Source organism: Ochlerotatus camptorhynchus, unplaced genomic scaffold (genome assembly GCF_037179485.1).
Source record: "Ochlerotatus camptorhynchus isolate MF236.1 unplaced genomic scaffold, CSIRO-AGI_Acam_v1.1 ptg000142l, whole genome shotgun sequence".
Taxonomy (NCBI): domain Eukaryota; kingdom Metazoa; phylum Arthropoda; class Insecta; order Diptera; family Culicidae; genus Ochlerotatus; species Ochlerotatus camptorhynchus.
Window position 1 is genome coordinate 619,692 of NW_027040632.1, and position 21,461 is coordinate 641,152.

The following is a 21,461-nucleotide window of genomic DNA, read 5'->3' on the forward strand; positions in this document are numbered from 1 at the left end:
CAACTCTACATTGAATAAATTCTACAAAATTGTTTCGCTTAGCTGTAGCAATGCAAAGAGAAAATCGATGAAGAGAATCGATCATCGCGTATAGGCCCTTATGCATGCTCACTGTCGAAATGTTGATTTTTAGGATCACCCTAACTCAAGAAGGTGCTCCTTAAGGGCAACAAATACCCTTCTAAAATGTTTCAACGAGGATCAAATATACAAGGTTTGAGCAAAATTGGAGCAATTTTTTTTTCGGTGGACCTTTTGGCTTCTTTAACTTTTAAAAAATTATCTGAATGAGCTTCGTTGTCTGAACACAATGATATTTTTTAAAACACAAAGACCTTCATCTAGAATTTTAAATCAAAATTTAAAGCAAAATCATAACTGTTTGACACTAAACTATCAAACTGACAGCTCGCTCCCATACAAAGTCTTACCGAGGGGCGCAAAGATGGTGATTTTTACTAATGTAATCATTTATTTAAAATAGTTCCGGAGCTCAAAAATTTATTAAATTTTGGATTTCAGTTCCATTTGACATACAGATTAGATTACAGATTTAGAAAAAAAAAAATTACATCCTGACTAAGCTTAAATTTAGAATTCAAGACGAGATTGAAACATTGTGCTGTGATATTATCAAAGTGGATTGAAGTTAACCACTAGGAAGCACAATTCTAATAATCTGCTCCAAAAAACAGTCAACAGCTTAAAACCAGATTTCAGCCGCAGTGAGGACAGCTTCTTCTGAACAAAAGACCAAGTTCTCTCAAATTATGAACAGCAATGAAAACCTTCTTCGCAGGATTATATTCAAGCCAAGACTCAGAAATGAAGAGAGGCAGAGCTGACTAAAAACTTTCAGGAAGTTTACAGCTGCAAAACACTTCTATGTTCTTTAGCTCAGCACAGCACTACTCCGCTGGTTAGAAGCATGCAAATTGGATAGCATTCAACAGCAATCTAGCAACCAGCGTCCTACTGACGAAAGCTTTCAAAAGCAAGACTCTCGACTTGTAAACTCGTAATTTATGATAAAACGATAATCCCCGCCTCGCTGCCCCGCTTCTTCTTCCAACTGTACAAGACAGTTACGAGCTGTAAGAAATTACTTAGCACAGGGAAAACTTTCTCCGTCCCACCATGGCGATGAATTAAACTATCCACTCCTTATTTTCATACTTTTCAACAAAAACAATTTTTTTATTCCATCGTCATCAGTCTCTCCGTGATTCTATCCATCTCCGTAGGTGGTTGATTTTTCGATTAAATGTAAACAGAAACAAAACTTTTTCCCTTCCTAGATTTAATAAATTACAGCACGTTCATACAGCGCAAACCTTCCGCTCCGAACTCCTCCGCACGTAGAAGTTGAACAGCAATAGACAGAAACAGTTCACGGCCAGGGCTGCCAGTATGCTTCAGAAGTTGTATTTGAGCCCGTTGCCGTTGAACTTGACCTGGGACACCTCGTTCGAGGGCGAGAAGGCGACTCCGATCAGCTTGTTGTGGGTGGCCTGAGCGGTATCGGCCGATGGATCCTGCTGCTGCGATTGTTGCTGTTGGTGTTGTTGTTGGGTGGCATCATACTGTTGCTGTTGCTGTTGCTGCTGCTGCTGTTGCTGCTGGACGTACTCGTACTGGGACTGGGGATTGGCTTGCGGTTGCTGCTGGGCGTAGTACTGGGCTTGGGCGGCCTTAGAGGAGGGGGAGGGGACATAAGTGGGGTGAAAAGTGTGTCAAGGGGTTAATTAATGGTGTGTCTTCTCTCGATCGATAGCTGGAAAATCGTGTGTAAGTGGTTTGTAAAAGCTGGTGTTAAGGGGGTGATGGTGGGTTATTAACTGATAAGAGATAGGAAATGGCTTCGATTACAGTGTTTTGAGGTTTGTCAGAAAGTGCGTATGAACGAGTTGAACGTTTCCATTTCCATGTTTCCATGCTTCAGGCAACGTTGACAATAATTAAGGGGAAATCGGGTTGACGACAATTGATGGTCAACATTAATTTCCTGTAGGTCAAAGGTTCCCTGTATTGCCCATGCTGCGGTCCCTTTCCAGTTTCAGTTGATATCTTTAAAACGCATGCAAGAATTAAAAAGTTCAACATACCTGTTGGCTTTGCAGGTAAGCTGTGATGTCTTCCTGAGAGTAGTACTGTTGCTGCGGTTGTTCTTGTTGTTGCTGTTGTGGCTGCTGTTGGGCCTGAGGTTGATACTGCTGCTGCTGTTGTTGCTGTTGCTGCAACAAACGCTGCTGCTGGATGGCTTGCCGAATGTTTGGGTTGATGTAGTTATCCTGAACCGTAGTGTACTGTGGTTCTCCATTGGCGGCGGATGCGGCTCCAAACTGCGACGTGAATCTGCTGTAGGGTTGCTGAGCTTGTTGTTGTTGTTGTTGCTGCTGCTGCTGCTGGTATTGCTGTCCGTGGTAGGAGTAGGCCGAATTGGCTTGTTGCTGCTGATGTGGCAGTGGCTGAAACGAGTACAAACGCATGCTTTGTTGAAAATGTCTGCTCTTGACCTTGTCATCGCGTCATGGCGAAGGAAAAAGAGTGAAAGCTCTACATCAAATTCAAAGCATACTGAGTTTACCAACTTTCAAGTGTCAGCTTGCATTCCTCTAGTCCCATTCTGAAATAGTTCTTTTTTCTTGCTACGAGTGGATGGTGTTAGGGTAAACATTTACTTCAGCCTAATCGCCCATTTTCGTCCTTTCGGGTAGAAAATATCAAATAATTAAATCATTTCGGCGATAGCGGTTCAACTATTCGGATTGGTACGATATTTTAATTGAGGGGTTAGAAGGAAAGGAGTGTAAGTGACTTTGATCGATTCTCTTCATCGACTTTCTCTTTTGATAGCCACAGCTCTATAAACAGATTTTGCGCTATTTCTGCCACATAGTTTGATAAAGGAGGTACTCATCTAGCATCCAGAATGGCACACGAATCAAGGAGTGTGTTTGCAGCTGAATCATCTTCATTTTTCAAAAAAGAGCGGTAAATTACGGGTTGCGCTTACTGGGCCGAAAATTGAATCGAAACCCTACGACGGAAAAAGCGACAGTCGGAAATGCAACAGAAAACGATTCTACTTTTGCGACGGAAAAGCACCTGATATTTCAGCACAGCAAATGGGGCGAGCAAACAGAGATCCGGGGAGAATCACTTCTGGTCGGCGAAATTGGCTGGTGCACTTCTAGGGAATGACAGTAGCAGCAGCAGCTCATGAATAGCCACAGTCATTTATTTTTATTATTGAAGATTGCTTTCTCGAGACGAAGTGGTTCAGTTTCGGGTAAATTTTATGCGGTGTTAAGTTGAGTTCTTCGGTTTGGAAGAATGAGTGCAAAATGCAGTTTTTATGAACAATAGACGATGATTTTCGAGATGTAGATGGCCAGTTTTGTGCAGCTGGAGCCGGATCTAACGATTGGAAATTGGGTGGATGGTGATTGAGGTTTCAATTTTATTCGAGATGAAGTTTTTCGTTGTTTCATTGGGAAGCTTATTTTGAAAGGGTAACACATTGGGCGTGATCAGATAACTAGATCCAAAGGGGTACAAGTCGTTTTAAGTAAATTAGAGAGTATGTATGCTGTGCATCGGTGAGTTCGGGAGTTTATCTAGGGAATTATAATTATTGTTTCGAGTATTTTGAATAATGGTCTCCTCTCTATAATTTACTTAAAACCTCTTAAAACGACTTGTACCCCTTTGGCTCTTTATGGTTCATCTAGTTATCTGAGGTTATGTCAAGGGGTAATCAACTCCGCACACTGTGCCTAAACACAGCATGTCAAACTGTTCGACACGCTAAAGCACACTTTGACAAGTAGGACACATATAACATAATATAAATTGCCATCACTGTTGAGTGTTGACGTTTCGCAAATCGTTGCCAATGTTTACTACTCGGTTGAATAGTTTGTTTACTCAAAAATGAAGCTAGTGAGAGAATTTTGTTGCTGTTAAAACTAGTGAAACAACAATCCACCGATTTTGAGGATCGTTGGACAAATTCTGTAACTATTCTCTGAATCGTGAATCTCTTCAGATCTAGCAAAATCCGTCTCTTCTGAATCACAGCGAAAATCCCAGCGGTTCGTGTTTTCATCTAAACAGCTACTATTCGGGCCTAACTTCAATCGAGTTCATCCACACCATGGCCAGGCTAGAGTGTCTTGTCGACACGGCAGTCAAGACGGCTGAAACGGATTACCTCCATTACCTCTAGTGACCATTCGTGCCAGACGGTTTCCTTTGATGATACATTTGGAAGGCCACACAAACAACAGAGATGGTGGAACACCTACACTATGCTGTTATTCGTACGAAAAGATTAATATCATGCATCCAACGACGATCGGATTTATATTTGGAGCGGTGAGCATCGATGAATCCTCACATTTAGTATTGGAAAAGTTCACCACCCTGCCCACATTCTTGTCCACATGCTTTACCCAAAAGCCTCATACTGGAGGCTTTATTCCAGAATAGGTTCTTATTTTTTAACTAAACAATTAGTACTACCAACCGGTGGAAACTAACGATTTTAAATTGGCTCACTACTTGACTAGCCTATTGGTCCCAAGCAAATCGTTTAACGTACCCTATTCTAGTCGAAATTCTAGTACTACACTATGTTTGTTTTGATTCACTATGAAAGTTTGACAGATAAAATGAGGGGCTCGTGGATTTTTCTATATTTCGAGGGGCGCATCGATTAGCTTGGGACCGAAGAGAGTACAGCCATAGAGGTAACTCTAAGACCACTGGGTCCCGAAGAAAATCATTATTATTTTTGGCTCACTCAGTACCAGAACAACGGTCCCAAGCAGTCCCAAGCTATTTCACTCACCCCTGCATGTTCTGCATGAATCCACACACCCCTGATGTTATCTGTCAAACTTTCATAGCGAATCAAAACAAACATAGTGTAGTAATAGAATTTCAACTAGAATAGGGTACGTTAATCGTTTGCTTGGGACCAATAGGCTACTAAAGTGGGGAGCCAATTTAAAATCGTTAGTTTCGTATTGATTGTTGGTACAGCTTAAGGGGTAGATGTTTGATAGTTTTAATCGATGATACATTGCAGTAGGAACCACAACTGCTTGGTAGGCTTGAACGGATGGTGGTGTGTAATGAGGAGGTGGTAGAAGGCATCATAATCAGCGATACGATACACTTGGGTGATATCTTTGAGGACCAGCACTTCTGAGTCGATCAGATGATTTACTCCTAGGGTGGGATTGAACTCTCTGAGTTCTGGGTTTACTTTAGTCGGGGAGGATTTAATAGACAGAAATTTCATTCATCATCGATCGGGTTTCTCCTTTGCTCCTGTACACCTGCAAGGAATCAACAGTTTAACGGAACATCGAGACAGAATTTTATGGATGCGATGAATTTGCTTGAACACCTAGATGAACACCCTATAGGTTTGGTGGCTTCCAGTTACTCCTCCGCCTCCCATTCCGCTAACGTTCTAATGATAATGCCTGCCATGATCCATCAGAGAAATAGAGAATGTAAACACAATAATAACTTTCAGGGTTGCCAAACTCATGGAATATTGACACCTTGATAGGCATGCTTTGATTGACCCTGATAGACACGTTCGGCACAGCGCTAGGCACAGCTGAATCACTGGGCACGAATTAACGTGTGCAGAGTTGAATACCCCTTGATGTATGTAAAGGATACCACTCATTGTTGCAAGGCACAGCCATTAGACAGTGGACTATCAAGTCCACCTCGTATGACTTGATCAAGTACGATACCTGATTGTATTCAATTTACCATTGTATTAAGGGCCAAAAAAACGGAGGATGGACCCGTAAGCAAAGATGCGGAGCAAGAAGAATCTGCTTCCAATGATAAAAATGTTCCAACCCGATACAGAACAAGCCATCATACGAGTGGATGTCCTAATGAGTGAGGAGAAGAATCCACCTTCCATTCACGAAATGTTAACAACAGAGAGTTGACAATTCCACTCTCCCCAACCATCAAGTTCATTGATGTACAGTGGGAAAAAAAATTGACCCAAAATGGCCAAAATCGTACTTATTTCTAGCCACTGGTTTCAAGTGGTCTGAGATACATATGTATAGGTAAAAAAATTCGTGAAACAGAATGCCGTTGGGTTTTGCCCGCTGCTCACCATTTAGTAGTTGTGACTGCATGTGATCTATAGTCATAAAATGCAATGAATGATATGGTCAGGGTGGCAACTGAATTAACATTTGAAAATTATACGTTTTACAAATTACAATTTTATACCCCGTTCACATTACAGCGTATATCACGTGATATACGCTGTCTTGCAATGAGCACTCATACATCTAGTTTTCACTGGAAATCCTATGTATGAGTGCTCATTGCAAGACAGCCTATATTACGTGATATAAGCTGTAATGTGAACGGGGTATTAGAGAACAATTGATTTTTTGGCAAGCAGAAGTCAACAAAAAATACAACTAAATTGATCTTATTTAAATAAAATTTTGATTACAAAATGATTTCAATAAAAAAAAATACCGCCTTTCAAAGTGGTCTAGGGTCAAATTGATCCCAACTTAACTTAATAACAAACGGCTAAAGAAGTTTTTTTTTTAATGTAATCATTGAAATAATGCTCTGGTGCTTGATGGAATTTTTCGAAGGTCCCTAAAACTTGCAGAACGTTAGTGGAGTTCCCAGAAAGTATCTGGGGGTCTGAACCTCTCTGAAGTCTTCTAAACAGCTCTGAAATTGGCAGATCCTGCCGAATTTCACTGAACCTAAATGTAATTCGTCAACGCTCTCAGGAGTATTTCACGCTTCCTAGCTCCTTCGTTTCATTATCGCCCTGATTACACTAGTCGATAGTATTTTACGCCCTTTGACCGTTGTTTGTACTCTCCAAACTTTCTCAGAAGACCACAGCTTACTTACTTACTTAAGGGTCCTGTGCACCACCAGCGGTGCAAAGGGCCAACGTGAAAGACTTCCATCCTGGGCGGCTGCTCGTTTTTGTCTTGACCTGGGCCCAGGTCAGATTTCTATCGGCTTGCTTAATTTCCTTATTGAGGCTCCGCCGCCATGAGCCCCTGGGTCTGCCTCTGCTGCGATGTCCTGCTGGATTCCAATCCAGCGCTTGCTTGCAGATTTCGTTTCCGCCCCGTCGAAGTGTGTGGCCGACCCACCTCCACTTTCGCTCTCGAATTTCTGTTGCTATCGGCTTCTGATGACATCGACGATGGAGCTCGGCATTCGAGATCCAGTTGTGAGGCCACCAGGCACGAATTATATACCGCAGGCATCGGTTGATGAAGACCTGCAGCTTTTGAGTGTTCTCCGCTGATACACACCACGTCTCGCTGGCGTATAACAACACAGATTTCACGTTCGAGTTGAAAATTCGGATTTTGGTGCGTTGACTTATCTGGTTGATTCTCCATACGTTTCGTAAACTCGCAAAGGCAGCCCTAGCCTTCTTGATTCGCGCACCTATGTCGCTCTTGGTCCCGCCGTCCGACGCTATTTGACTGCCAAGATATTGGAAACTTTCGACCTTCTCCACTGCTTGCCCCGCTACCGTAAAGTTGGAAGGGTTGCCCGTGTTGATATCCAACGATTTGGTCTTGTTGACGTTGATGGTGAGACCCGCCGCAGAGGAGCGTTCGGCTAGGTCATTGAGCTTACTCTGCATATCAGAGCACCGTTGTGCTAGTAGAGCAACTTCATCAGCCAAATCGAAGTCGTTGAGATGCTCCATGGTGATAGGCTGCCAAAGCAGCCCACGGTTCAGTACACGGTCAATTGCACCTACCATGATCTCGTCGATTACGATGAGAAACAGTAGCGGTGATAGTATACATCCTTGTCTCACACCAGTGACTACCCGGATAGGGTCGGACAAGGCTCCGTTATGCAGAACTCTGCACGTGAAAGCCTCATACTGCGCTTCGATGAGGTTGACGATTTTATCCGGGACTCCCTTGCGTCTCAGGGCGCCCCACAGATTCTCGTGATTGAGACGGTCGAAAGCTTTTTGGTAGTCAATGAATACCAAATAAAGGGACTCTTGGAATTCATTGACCTGCTCCAGGATGATGCGGAGCGTGACAATATGGTCCACACAAGATCTTCCGGCACGGAATCTTGCCTGCTGCCGTCGGAGAGTCGCGTCGATCTTCTCCTGTATCCGATTCAGGATAACCTTGCACAGAACTTTGAGAACAATACACAGTAACATGATGCCTCGCCAATTGTCGCACACAGTCAGATCCCCCTTCTTTGGGACCTTCACTAAGACCACAGCCGTTCTTTGAAATTCAGGAAATTTATCAGAAATCTGAAAGTCTTCCCTAAAGTGCCGAAAACATCTTTGCAGCTCTCTTAACTTAACTTAAGCAATTCTAAGATAACACTAGTCAGCAAAATTAAAACTTAGTATGTAATCTTCGACCAAGTGCAGGAATTAAATAGATTTTGGCTCACTGCATACAAATATGTACTCACATTTTTTTGTAACGCGTACAGTTTTTGGGAAAACCTAGTATAAATTCGGTATTGTTATGGAAATTTTGTTTGCCTGTTCTGCTCGATTTCTGCTCAGCCCTTTGAAAGTTAGGCTTGGGTTTTATCGAAGACTACAAATCAAGAAGACTGGCAACTGTTCCCTTCTTCCATTCAAATGTCAAACGTCACTGATAACAGCGCCTCTGACAATCAAAGGTGGAACTTTGAAGCACAAGTGTGACTTAGAGTCGGTGTATAATGAGTCACGCCAAGAGTGAAGCCAAGTCTACCTATTGAACTGTCAAACCGGCTACCTATCGTGCAAAGTAAACAAACATAACGATGCTATGCAAGGTCCACGAAAGGTATTGCAATAAAATATAAAATAAAATCGAAGAAATGATCATAAACACGCAGTGAGCATTAAATTGTCATGGGGTACGTTTGGTAATGATGAGTAATGGAAATTTCTATTATTTTTTGATAAAATAATTTGACATAATCACTGATATAATGATTAACTACAGACGCTATTTTTTGTTCTCGCTAGAAGTCATTTGAAATTGATGTAGAAGTCCTCTGTTGCCAAGTGAAAAGAAAGGAAATATTTCGAAAACCGTGATGCGAGTTCAACTGTTTTTCTCTTGGCGTGACTCATTATACACCGACTCTAGTGTGACTGTGTGTGTGACCTAATGTCACCGAAACGAATAATCATAACATGATACTCGTTGTTTTTGCTCTACAAAATTTCACGGCAATTTGTATCCCAATCACAGCAACCCGGTGGTTTTACAACTCCAAACCGAAAAACTTGTCATGGTGGATCAAGTAGAGGATTGAAACTCGGATCGATACCTAGGAATTGGCGGCTTCCACCTCCGTTGAGTGGACTACCGCCATTCGAAAGCAGCTTCAAAAAGAAGAAAGATCCGGCAGCTACATCACGATCCAACGGAAGGCGTAGCAGGATCTAATGTAGGAGAAAATGAAAATGAAAGGTTGAAGGACTACAATCCCAAACGGTACGTATTGATAAAGAATATATATATTTCCATTTTAGATGTTGCCAGAACATGAAACCACCGGATAGTGATCCTCTGTATGCTTTAACAATTCTTGGAATCGACCGACCCCTTCCAGATAATGATAACAACAGTGTCGGATTGGCCAGTCACATTCAAATGGTCAGCGAGTACTGTGCCAAGTTGCCGAGCGTCCCAACAGAACTCCCCCCGTTATGGCCAGGTGCCAAGGCCATGCGGAACAGGTATGCATTTTACTAATGCACCATACGAATGCCCATAAATGTATCACTAAAGGGCTTTGGAAAAGTGGAAGATAATTCTGAGATAGCAAATTCATGATCGAAGAACGTCCCCCCATTATTGTGAATGGCATCATTGCCATAGTTTTAATTTTCAAATTTACTTATGCATCTGTTCAATTTCAGCAGGAATTTTACTCATTGTCAGCATAAAGCAAAGAAAGAAACGTTTCAATTTTTACGACAATCTTAACAAAACCAATAATTGACAGCTATTTATGTCTACCTATGTGTGTGAATGCACTCGCGAATTAACACACACCATCATACACAGGTTCCAATTTTGCTCAGAAGAGGCGTTGCCGTTACTGTCTCCTGATTTTTGGCAAAGTTGCCAGTCTTCTTGATTTGTAGTCTTCGGGTTTATGGAGTTCTTTAAAATGGACTTTCAAAGAATGGAGCAGAACTTATTACAAAAAATCTGAGTACATATTTGGATTCAGCAAGGCAAAATCTATTAAGCACTTGGTCGCATTAAGCACACAGTTTTAATTTAACTAACTAGTGTTATATTAGAATTTATCTGCCAGGTTCAGCGAGCTCCAGACAAGTTCAGAGAGCTGCATAAATGTGTTATGCACTCTAGGGAAGTCTTGCAGATTTCTGATAAATTTCCTGAAATCCGGCCTAATTCCCGGCCCCGTAAAGCTAACGCGATTGAGCCTTCCCAATAAACGAACTAGATTTTTTTTAAGAGCGCAAGGAACTTCATTGCAGAAAACCTCAGAAATACTCAGGAAACATCTTTTGGGTGAATTACAGAAGAGTTTAGGGAACTCTAGGGAAATCTGGAAAATTGTAGAGAACCACCCGAAAAAAAATGAATCATAGAGATATAAAGAAATATATTGTAACCATGCAATAGCCCCGTAACGTGGGTAGATCACCTTTTCGTGGTACGTTACGGGATGTAAGATCTACCACCGATTCCTAGTCCTAACTTCTTCAAACTAGGGGAACAGGATTTTTCAGTAATCAAAGGAACACATCTTAGTCCTTGTTACTTTTTATGCCTTGTTGATAGTGATAAGTCCTCGGGTTGCCTGGACCGAGGATGATCTTGAAACAAGGAAAAAATGAGTTAGTTAGTCTTCATCTATGTGATTCCTAATCTTCTAATCGTTGTTCCCTAGTTTGAAGTGGTTAAGACTAGGGTTCTGATGCATGGTCATTATCGGTGTCATAACTTGTTTTTGTTGTTAAGGAATCTAATTTTGACTGACAAAGGGGCGCGCCTTTGGAGGGTATTCCAACTCCGAAGGGTATAAATAGCGGAACCTTTCAGTTAGAATCGATTCCTTGCGATGAAGGCAAGAATGACAACTGTATCAAAACCGAATACTTCATCATTTCTCAATAGTGATGGAGTAATACGACATGCACTAAACTAAGGACACGGGATATACTACAATAGATCAAATTACTGGTCGCAGTGGTGTTATGTCCCGAACAGAGGAAAAAAAAAACCATGCAATAGAATTTATCGTAATTGAAATAAATCTTATTTTTTCCTTGATTTGTTTTCCGTCGATCTTGTTTTCCGTGCTGAGCACTAGAGAGGGTCTAGTATAAGAGAGGAGCGGATTCAAAACAAACTGCCTTGGCATCCTATGCCTAGGTGGTTTCTAGCAACACTGCCAATGCAATCAAGATAGGCGTTGCTTGATTGGCTCTTGCTTTGACAGTTCGTTTGGCTCAAAACCAGCCAGTCCGCTCCTCTCTTATACTAGACCCTCTCTACTGAGCACACATCCCAAGTAACATTGTAAGTTTTATGAAGGTTTTAAAGCACTCTATAAGTCTAAATCATGGTCTACAGTTTCCTCATAAAACCCAAATTGTTACTTGGGATGCTACTGACGCCAGGGAGGCAGCTCTTATACCTGAACCCTATCTATCGACTCATCAACTCATGAACCGGCGACCAACGGCATTAGGGGCTGTTCATTAACTACGTAGCACCATAGAGGTAACTCCAAGACAAGTAGGTCCCAAAGAAACGTGCTCAACTTTTTGGCTCACCTCTGGTACTATCTTCGGTCCCAAGCTTGTCGAATCACCCCTCGAAACATAGGAAAAACCAATAACCCCTCATTTTATCTGTCAAACTTTCATAGCGAATCAAAACAAACATTGCGTAGTACTAGAATTTCGACTAGAATAGGGTACGTTAATCGTTTGCTTGGGACCAATAGGCTACTAAAGTGGTGAGCCAATTTAAAATCGTTAGTTTCGTATTGATTGTTGGTAGCACGCCGTTCAAACTAAAAATGGCTCAAATGTCAAATGGAATCGAGAAAAGCGAAATGGAACGCAGAATCAAAATAAAACAGCAAATAAGGCTACCTGTAACTCGCTTTTCCGTAGTTACCAGAAGTTCAAATTAAATTTGAACCCCGTTAATATGCACGAAGTGGCGTTCAGATTACCGAGGGTCCACGGTACAATAAGATCGATTGTTAGATTTGGTTGTGATTTTATCTTCGTAATAAATTCAGCGTAGTTCAAGTACAATCAGAAAAAAACTCAAGGGAGAACTTCAGAAACGTTACTGAACCTCAGAAAGCAGTGCTGCGTGCTGTCAACAATTGACGCAAGATTCGGCACAGCTTGGGCACATCCATCGGCACAATCTCGTAGGCATTGGATTGTTGTAAATATTGGAGCACTGCAGGACAACTGTCAATGAAGTTGTTCACAACATTCCGTGCTGTTTGACTGTATATTCAGGAACATCCTCTAATTGAATATGCCAGAGAAACTCAGACCAGCAGTTCACTTATAGATCTAAATACGAAATGTAGGTTCTAGCGTGGGCTCAAGAGAAAGAAGCAGTCCATCAGACCCCATTAGTACCCTTAATTTACTAAAATTTCACACACCCGCCACTTCCTGCGTCATTCTCAATCCGATTTATTCTTGCGATTTCAAACCAAAACATTGATGGTGTCAGAACTACCGGGTTGCCGGGATGGGTATTTAACAAACAATCGCAGCTTGCTCTATGACCGGCACAATCGGCACAACTGCGGCACACTGACAATAAAGATGACCCAAGATTGGTGTGCGGAGTGACCTACCCCTTGCTTGCGACACTGATATTCTTGGTAAGCATCAGGTTTTGATGGTACCATAGAGGTAACTCCAAGAATAGTAGGTCCCGAAGAAACGTGTTCAACTTTTTGGCTCAGCTCTGGTACTATCTTCGGTACCAAGCTAATCGATGCACCCCTCGAAACATAGGAAAATACACGAAACCCTCATTTTATCTGTCATATTTTCATAGCGAATCAAAACAAACATAGTGTAGTACTAGAATTTCGACTAGAATGGGGTACGTTAATCGATTTGCTTGGGACCAATAGGCTAGTCAAGCAATGAGCCAATTTAAAATCGTTAGTTTCCAACGGTTGATGGTACTATCCATATGAATATTACTAGGGAAAAGTTGAAAATCTTGCTTTTATCTAAATAAATCAATTTGATTGTATAACCATTGCATTGTTTGAATATTACTGATGAGTTTTCTAAAGATCGGTACTCGACTAGCTGGCGTATATAAGAAACATTTGCAACTGAATTTTGAATATCAGTGTTCCCTTCACGATGTCAATGTCATTTGTACACTGACATTGAGGCCAATGAGATTGACATTCTAACTGTGTGAACTGATACTGATATTAAAGGGTGATACGGTCAAAATTTGGTCAATATCAACTTGACGTATTTCTTTCAATTTTGCATTTAAAAAACCTGAACACCCCTCATTTTGAAGGTGTGTGTGTGTAGAATGTTGCTCCTATTTTGACTTTGGAATTCACTCTTCAGTTGTCAAAATGCCGTCCAAGCAAGAAGAGCAGCGTATCAAATCCGAGCTACTCGCACGCAAAGTTGGCAAAATCGCTAAAAGTTGCCAAATCAACCGTTACAAATGTAATTAAAGTGTTTGGGGAACGTTTGTCGACAGCCAGGAAGTCTGGATCGGGGGGAAATCGAAAACCGGAAGCCGCTGAGACGACAAAGAGAGTTGCCGGTAGTTTCAAGCGAAACCCTAACCTCTCTCTTCGAGATGCCGCAAATAAGCTGGGTGTATCGTCTACAACCGTGCATCGAGCCAAAAAACGAGCCGGACTATCGACTTACAAGAAGGTAGTGACTCCAAATCGCGATGATAAACAAAATACGACGGCCAAAGCGCGATCCCGGAGGCTGTACACGACGATGCTGACGAAGTTTGACTGCGTGGTAATGGACGACGAAACCTACGTCAAAGCCGACTACAAGCAGCTTCCGGGACAGTAGTTTTATACAGCAAAAGGAAGGGGAAAGGTAGCAGATGTTTTCAAGCACATGAAACTGTCAAAGTTCGCAAAGAAATATCTGGTTTGGCAAGCCATCTGTACCTGTGGCTTGAAAAGCAGCATTTTCATAGCTTCCGGGACTGTCAACCAAGAAATTTACGTGAAAGAGTGTTTGAATAAACGTCTGCTGCCTTTCCTGAAGAAACACGGTTGTTCCGTACTGTTTTGGCCGAATTTGGAATCTTGCCATTACGGTAAAAAGGCCATGGAGTGGTACGCCGCCAACAACGTGCAGGTGGTTCCCAAGGACAAGAACCCTCCCAACACGCCAGAGCTCCGCCCAATTGAGAAATACTGGGCTATTGTCAAGCGGAACCTAAAGAAGACCAAAAAAACTGCTAAGGGCGAGCAGCAGTTCAAGGCTTTCTGCGGCGAAGAAGGTGGACAAGGTGGCTGTACAAAATCTGATGGCAGGGGTCAAGCGTAAGGCCCGGCAATTCGGATTTGGAAAAGCGGAAGCCTAACTGAATATTTTTCCTGAATTTTATACTAATTGAACTTGAAAAAGAAATTTAATTTGATTTTTTAAATAAACGATTTCACCGATTTACACGCGTTTTCCCTTGACCAAATTTTGACCGTATCACCCTTTAGGTGGCTAGTGAAATGTTGATATTTTGCAGCACTGTCAGAAAGTCTCAGATCCTCAGGGAAGCTTAGAGTAATTTTGGAGAATTTAAAATCAACCAGCTGGAGTTCTTCAAAGAAGTGAAGAGAAATTAAAAAAAAAAAGGAAAATCTTGAAACTAGTTAGAAAATTGCTATTAAGATCTAAGAAAATTACAGGACATTTAAGGAAGCGCAGTACTTTAAATATGTCTAGAGAACCAAAACAAAATTCAGGGAAGCATAAAACATAAACCTAAAAGAGTATTTAATATGTGATTTTCACTTCGCTTGGATCTCTACACAGAGGTGCAATGTGGCAGTCAAATACCAACAATCGTCGCCTACCTCGTATAACTGGTTCCAAACGTAAACAAGTCTCAAGAAACCTACATGGTTTGTTTAGGTTTGGAACCAATTTCATACAAGACTGATCAGTAGGCTAATTTGACAGCACGTCTGCCCCTCCCACCTTTCCTTACACCTCTGAGATCAATTCCAAAGCTACGTAGTGCGGAGCTAAGACAACTGGCTTCTTACTCTTTCATCTCTATCTCAATACCTATCTATATCTACACGGTAACCGCAAAATACCCAATAATGACTACAAAGTAAGCATTTTCGAGGGAGACTGGGACTACCCATTAAATGAGTAAAAATATTACCCATTTATGAGTAAATCGCCGCACTTCAAATCGGCCAATCACGAGCTGGTTCGCGTCTCCTCTTCCTCTTAGGTGCGGATTCACTCGAAATGGTTGTCAAATAATTCAACTGGTGCTGTCAAAAAAAAAAACCCAACGGTCAGGAGACCAACACCAAGGGTTACGTCCCTTAGATAGATTCGTTCGAAAGATAAAGTATTAGGATCAACACTCAGAATGTTATACTTACATTGAATTGTTAAGTAATAAAACAAGTGCATCTTTAATGGCTGTCCAAATGTATTCATGTCTATAAAAAAAAGTGCGATTAAAGGGTGTCCCACATCAAATTGCATCACGGAAAAAACGTTCTAAAAAATTACCCATTGGGTGTTTTCTCGTGAAAATTTGGGTAGAAGTGGTTTAGAGTGTATTGTTTACATTGCATTTTTTATCGCTGTCAGTTTTTCGAAAGTTGAAAAAATTGCGTCTCCCGAAAAGCAAACGTCGCGAATTGATTTTGCGCAAGCACCTGGAAAATCCTCAACTTTCTCATCGGAAAACAACTCGGAATCGTGCAGTCAACGGTGAGTCGTGTGATTGAACGTTACTACGAAACTCTGAGCATCGAACGGAAGGAGAAATGCGGTCAGAATGAAGTTCTATTAGTGATCAGGATCACAAGCGTGTCATGAAAGCGTTTAAGCGGAATCCCAAAAAGTTGAATCCAAGTCTTTCGTTCAGAGAGAGCCAAGGACCGGGAGGGACTGCATACGTACAAAATGCAGAAGGCTCCAAATCGTGACGAACGGCAAAATACGGTGGGAAAGTCACGGGCCCGGAAACTGTACACCCAGATGCTGACGAAGCCTCATTGTCTCATCATGGATGATGAGACTTACGTCAAGGCGGACTCATGTGGCAAACGGAGTGCACCGTTCGTGACTACTGGGAATGGGGAAACGGGGAGATCTACCTCAAGGAGTGCCTACAGAAGCGTCTGCTGCCTCTGTTGAAGCAACACAAGGGCCCTACAATCTTCTGGCCGGATCTAGTTTCGTGCCACTATTCAAATGTGGTACCCAAGGACATGAACCCTCACAACGAACCGGAACTAAGGTCCCTCGAAAAATATTGGGCAGACACTACGGAAGCATCCCAAGGAGGTCAAATCTGAGGAATACAAGAAGAAAAAGTGGGTTTCCGTACAGAATAAGCTGCAGCCAGATGTTGTACAGAACCTGATGAGTGGAATTAAGCGTAAGGTGCGAGCGTACGGTTATGGTATTGAAGTTGAATGAAATAAATAAGCCAAAAGCTTACTAATGGGTTATATTTTATTGTCAGAAAGTTTGAAAAGGATCGGTCAACTAGGTAATTTTCTACAGCGTTTTTTCCGTGATGCAATTTGATGTGGGACACCCTTTGCATTGCAAATAATCACTAATGATTGTAGACATCCTCAACAAAGAAAACAGCAAATCGGTCGAAAATGCCAACCGTTTAACTTGATATTGATCAGTTTGTTACTTGATTACCATTTTACAGCTTATTCCGAGCTTTACAAAATATTGGCTCAATCAACCAATTGGAAACAAATGATGAGAAAGTCACGAACGAGTTCTTATTTTTGCGCCAATTTTTGAGCAAAGTTGAGAGGATGTAAACATAGCCAAAATAACTTGAAATTTTAAAATGATCGACTTATGAACAACTTCATAGGCGCAGTGTTGCCAGAAATCCGAAAGCAATCTTTCTCAGATTAAATTTCATATGAAAACAATTCCGAAATCTGTAATTCAATGCCCATTCTCCGCTCGGCTATCGCATCGTTCCAGCAAAAGCCGAAATTAATTACCGGTAACACAAACTGTTTGACATTCTCACATTTCCACAGCATCTGTGTGAGCAGCTGCCCACCAGGTTCAGATTCCAAAACACAAACCCTAATTTTTCCACTCCCAGAGTCATCGCAACTCACTGCCATAGCAACTAATAGCTCTTGGCTCTTGGCTCTTCTTCCAAGTTCCAACCGAACCGAGCATCTGAAGACCCGATTCAAAAATTTCACTTCATATAGTGGCACCAGCACGAAACCGAGGTGCGGCACTTTCGACGTCGAGGCCGCTCCTCGCTAACACTGTTGTATCCGATGCAATATTCCTGGTCAAATTACAACCAATTGATTTTGCGTCAATATGTTCATCAACGTTTGCGTCGTCAATATTTGCCTCAATATGATTGTCAATACTTGTGCATAAGGAGATCCGTGATGCCAGCGAGAAATATCGCTTTCACTCAGATTGATGTCAATGATGATTGACACAATATGACGTTGAATTTCGCTTCCTTCCACATGGCAACCGTGACTCGACGGATGAAACTTCAAACGACACAAGCCAAGCGTCAAATCGTATTCTCACCATCAGAAGTTCGCATTTTCGTCATTGAGGATTCCAACGTTTGCACTGAAAATTTATATTGAAATTTCCATTTGGTCAGGTAGCGAATGCAATTTAATTACCCAAAAAAGTATGCTTGCCTTCTCCCACTCCCCCTCACACCCATTTCACGGCATCTCTTCGGGGAATGAATTTTCTGGTGACATGAAATGTGACAGCCGAAAACCTGCTGCTGCTTAGTTTCATTCTGCAGTTCCTCTGTGTGCTCCATTATTCCGGGGAAGTTATTTAGTGTAGACAAAAAAATGGACCATCTGAGCCAGGGACATCGGGTCTGTCCAGATTTCTCCTTATAGGGGAAAAGGATGAAATGTCGGCCTAAATGGCCCTAATTTTTTTTAAATTCAGCAATCGACTAAACTTTCAATAGCGACCAAAAATATCCATTAGTACCGTCCGCAGATTTTTAGCGATGGGCCCAATCTTAGATCCATAGGCCAACATTAGAGCTATTTCCCCTATGTATTCGTTGGTATGCAATGAAAGTTTGTGTGCTGCTTCCGTTTGTTTTCTGTTTTGTTGGTCCACTGGTGCATTTTACTGTCGTCGGTCGTTAGAAAGCATACTTTTAGGGGAAAGTTTTTTCTTTCTACGCGTGCTATTTTAGTGGGGAATACACGGTATAAATTTACCGTTTCCATAGCAAGATCCAACTACTTTGTTTACTATACCAGTTAAAAAAAAATCATCATGCCTACTTTGACTTTCACTTGAATTCCCGTGCTTGACAGCTAACAGGAATGCTAACAAACAACTTGGTGTCGTAATTTTCACCGTGCACTGAACAAACACACACACCGTCCAATTTACCGTTATTCAATTTAAATGTCCTGATAAAAGAGTGCACTTCTTTCCGAGTCTTTTTCCACCCACTCTTTATCGAAAACAAACTCGTAAATTTTAATCACTTCCGTTGGTGGCGCTGTTGCGAAACTTTTTCCTTCGCCAGCTAAAAATGGGTTCATAAATCTCATCACACTTACGGCATACTGTGGCTGGCTGTTCGGATTCTGCTGCTGGGCGGCAAACAGACTTCCTTGCTGACCGTTGAAGTAACGGGTGAAGGATTGCTGGAATCCGGGCGTTCGGATCTGGAAGCTATTCTGCGAAGGATCGTTGCGGAAGGATAGCTGAGCGGTGGCCACCGTGGCCAGCAGCAGCAGCACGCTACCGACGGTGAAGAATCGGGAAGCCATTCTAGTTAAATTGATCTGTTGAAAATCAGAAGGAGACACATTAGTTTGCTTCCATCCACCGCTTCGCGATTTTGACACCCTGTGTCTTAAGCTGAACGCATTCTTTCGGAGTGAAATTTTGCCATCCGGTGGCTTGCGAGCGAGCAAGAAACCCAACAGAGCTTGAGATGACAGGTAAAGCAAAAATTCCGACAGACAAATTCACAAACCGCATCCAACCGACACTCACATTGGAAATTTTCACACAAAGCTTATTTGCCTTTCTCCTTGCAACCAGATGTCACCTTTCCCGAGAAGCACTCCGCACTGAACTGTTTGCTGTTCGTCCTTTGTTTCACTTTTTTATTATTTTGTATTGACCGCAAACGAAAAACGTAAAACGACGAGTACGGGTGGACGGTTAATCCGAAACGGACCGCTAAGTAAACTAAACTAAGCCGCAGCAAAGTTGGCATAAACGATTAAATAAGCACGTGAAGATGGGCGTGGAAGGAAGCAGGCGGCTGGTTGTCACGCTTGGCACTTCCCTCGCCTACTGTTTTATTTTGGTTTTACATTTCTTTTCTTTTTCCCTGTTCAGTAGTGAGTGGGTGTGGGTGCGGCTCTTTTGGGGGGGTTTATTCAATTGAACCATGTAACGATATCCGTTTGGAGGTGGCAGTGGGTGAGCAATTTGAATTATTGTTTGCGATATGGCGAATGATGAAATCAAAACTGATTGAAATTTTGCCACGGTGCTGGTGTGGGAGGCTTTCGAGGAGCTAAGAAGACGATTTATCTTGACCCCGTTGGCGGAATTATGAATTTTGTGGGGTATGTCAATGGTGTCGAATGAATAAAACATGGCTCAAGTTACTAGTCTAATTTCGCTTGTTTATGGGCTTTCTTTTAGTGGGCTACGTTTTAGTTGGAATCCTGTAAATTGGGCTGTAGACCACCTAAATCGAAGTCAATCGCCATTTCTAACCAGTGCTGATTCCTTTTTGAGGGACTAAACGATTGTGATGATTATTAACAATCGGTGTATCCCTCAACAAATTTTCAGCTTTGACAGCTCAGTCCAACCAACGAAAGTTTTTCACGAAGTGGACTGTGGGTTTAGCCCAACGAGCGAAAGTTGACTGTACTACTTTTTGGTCCGGTATCGTTTTGAAACGACGTTGTCGAAAATAATACGCAAATTTAGACGAACATGTGAACAAAGCAAATGAGTCGAATGACTTTAAACGTCGATTTCCCACGAATAACAACACACTCAAGTAATTTACCACCCCATCTGATAGAGCAAACCTCCTCTTTCAGATGCTGCTGTTAGTTAGTTGGCCCTTTTATCGTGTTCGTCTAGAAATGTCATTTAGGATGAGTCGCCAGTGTGAAAAGCAATAGTAACGAGAGCAGAATAGGATGCAATTTATTTGCTCATACCGTGAACCCCCACTCATCTGAACGACACTTCATTTTTAATTTGCACTTCTATTAACCTTATCAGCATCAGAAATGCACGGTCCCAAGCTAATCAATGCACCCCTCGAAACATAGGAAAATCCACGTCTGTCAAACTTTCATTGCGAATCAAAACAAACATAGTGTATTACTAAAATTTCGACTAGATGGGGTACGTTAATCGATTTTCTTGGGACCAAGCGGGTAGTCAAGTAGTGAGTCAATTTTAAATCGTTAGTTTCCACTGGTTGACTTCCTGGCTTTAGCCACCGTATTCTGTTTATCGGTTCCGCTAAACGCCTTTCTTACCTTCCAGACATGAAGTCCGGCCCGCTTCATTGTCTGCTGAACGAACCAGACGGAAGAATTGACCTTCTTGGCCACGTCCCGAATCGAAAGGTTCGGATTGCGTTTGAAGTAATCCCTCACCTTCCTTGCGTTCACGGGGTCGGTCGTCTTCGTTTTTCTACCGCTGCCAGCTCGCCGCTGGGTCGTTTGGGATACGGTCGAATTGTCGATTCCAAACTGTTTCGTGATCCACCTGGTGGGACTGGCCTGGATTTTCCATGACCGCTCCCATAACTTTTTGTCGAGGCACTTCTTGCTTGGAAGCCACTTGACAGATTTTGACGAGATTTTGCACATATAATCATTACACTCTAAACTAATTTTACTCAAAATTTCTTCAATTTTTACTCATGCAATAAAAAGTTATACACAAAAGAAAGTGTATTTTCAATGGTTCCTCATACAAATCGGATCCTTCCGGTTTTAGAACTGTTAAATTTCTCGTCTCTCCGTTTGTTGTTTACAACTCGCAGCTCATAGGGTTGGTGTGATGAACGTCAAAGCATTTCCGTCTTTAGGCCTTTTCGTGTAGTTTATTTTTCGTGCAGCTTCTCCACTGTTTGCTTCTA

General features: G+C 42.0%; 2 protein-coding genes across 2 annotated transcripts; both read right to left on the reverse strand.

The window, feature by feature from the left end:
* Positions 1-1,209: 1,209 nt before the first annotated feature.
* LOC135700813 (putative uncharacterized protein DDB_G0271606) lies at positions 1,210-19,118 on the reverse strand. The gene is made up of 3 exons (XM_065221472.1): positions 18,889-19,118; positions 2,106-2,468; positions 1,210-1,691 (listed from the first exon to the last, which is right to left on the reverse strand). Exons 1-3 carry the CDS (start codon positions 19,099-19,101, stop codon positions 1,416-1,418), a joined length of 852 nt encoding a protein of 283 aa, XP_065077544.1. The 5' UTR covers positions 19,102-19,118; the 3' UTR covers positions 1,210-1,415.
* Positions 19,119-20,778: 1,660 nt separating this feature from the next.
* On the reverse strand, positions 20,779-21,189 carry LOC135700828 (uncharacterized). The gene has a single exon (XM_065221484.1). It carries the CDS (start codon positions 21,187-21,189, stop codon positions 20,779-20,781), a length of 411 nt encoding a protein of 136 aa, XP_065077556.1.
* Positions 21,190-21,461: the final 272 nt, after the last annotated feature.

What these genes read in the sequence shown, in the direction of transcription:
- LOC135700828 (XM_065221484.1), bottom strand. Translation starts at nt 21,189, where the DNA reads ATGTGCAAAATCTCGTCAAAATCTGTCAAGTGGCTTCCAAGCAAGAAG.
- LOC135700813 (XM_065221472.1), bottom strand. Translation starts at nt 19,101, where the DNA reads ATGGCTTCCCGATTCTTCACCGTCGGTAGCGTGCTGCTGCTGCTGGCC. An exon ending in ACAGCCAGCCACAGTATGCC is followed by an intron (nt 2,469 to 18,888) that starts GTAAGTGTGATG and finishes TACTCGTTTCAG; the next exon opens with CCACTGCCACATCAGCAGCA. An exon ending in CTTACCTGCAAAGCCAACAG is followed by an intron (nt 1,692 to 2,105) that starts GTATGTTGAACT and finishes CCCTCCTCTAAG; the next exon opens with GCCGCCCAAGCCCAGTACTA.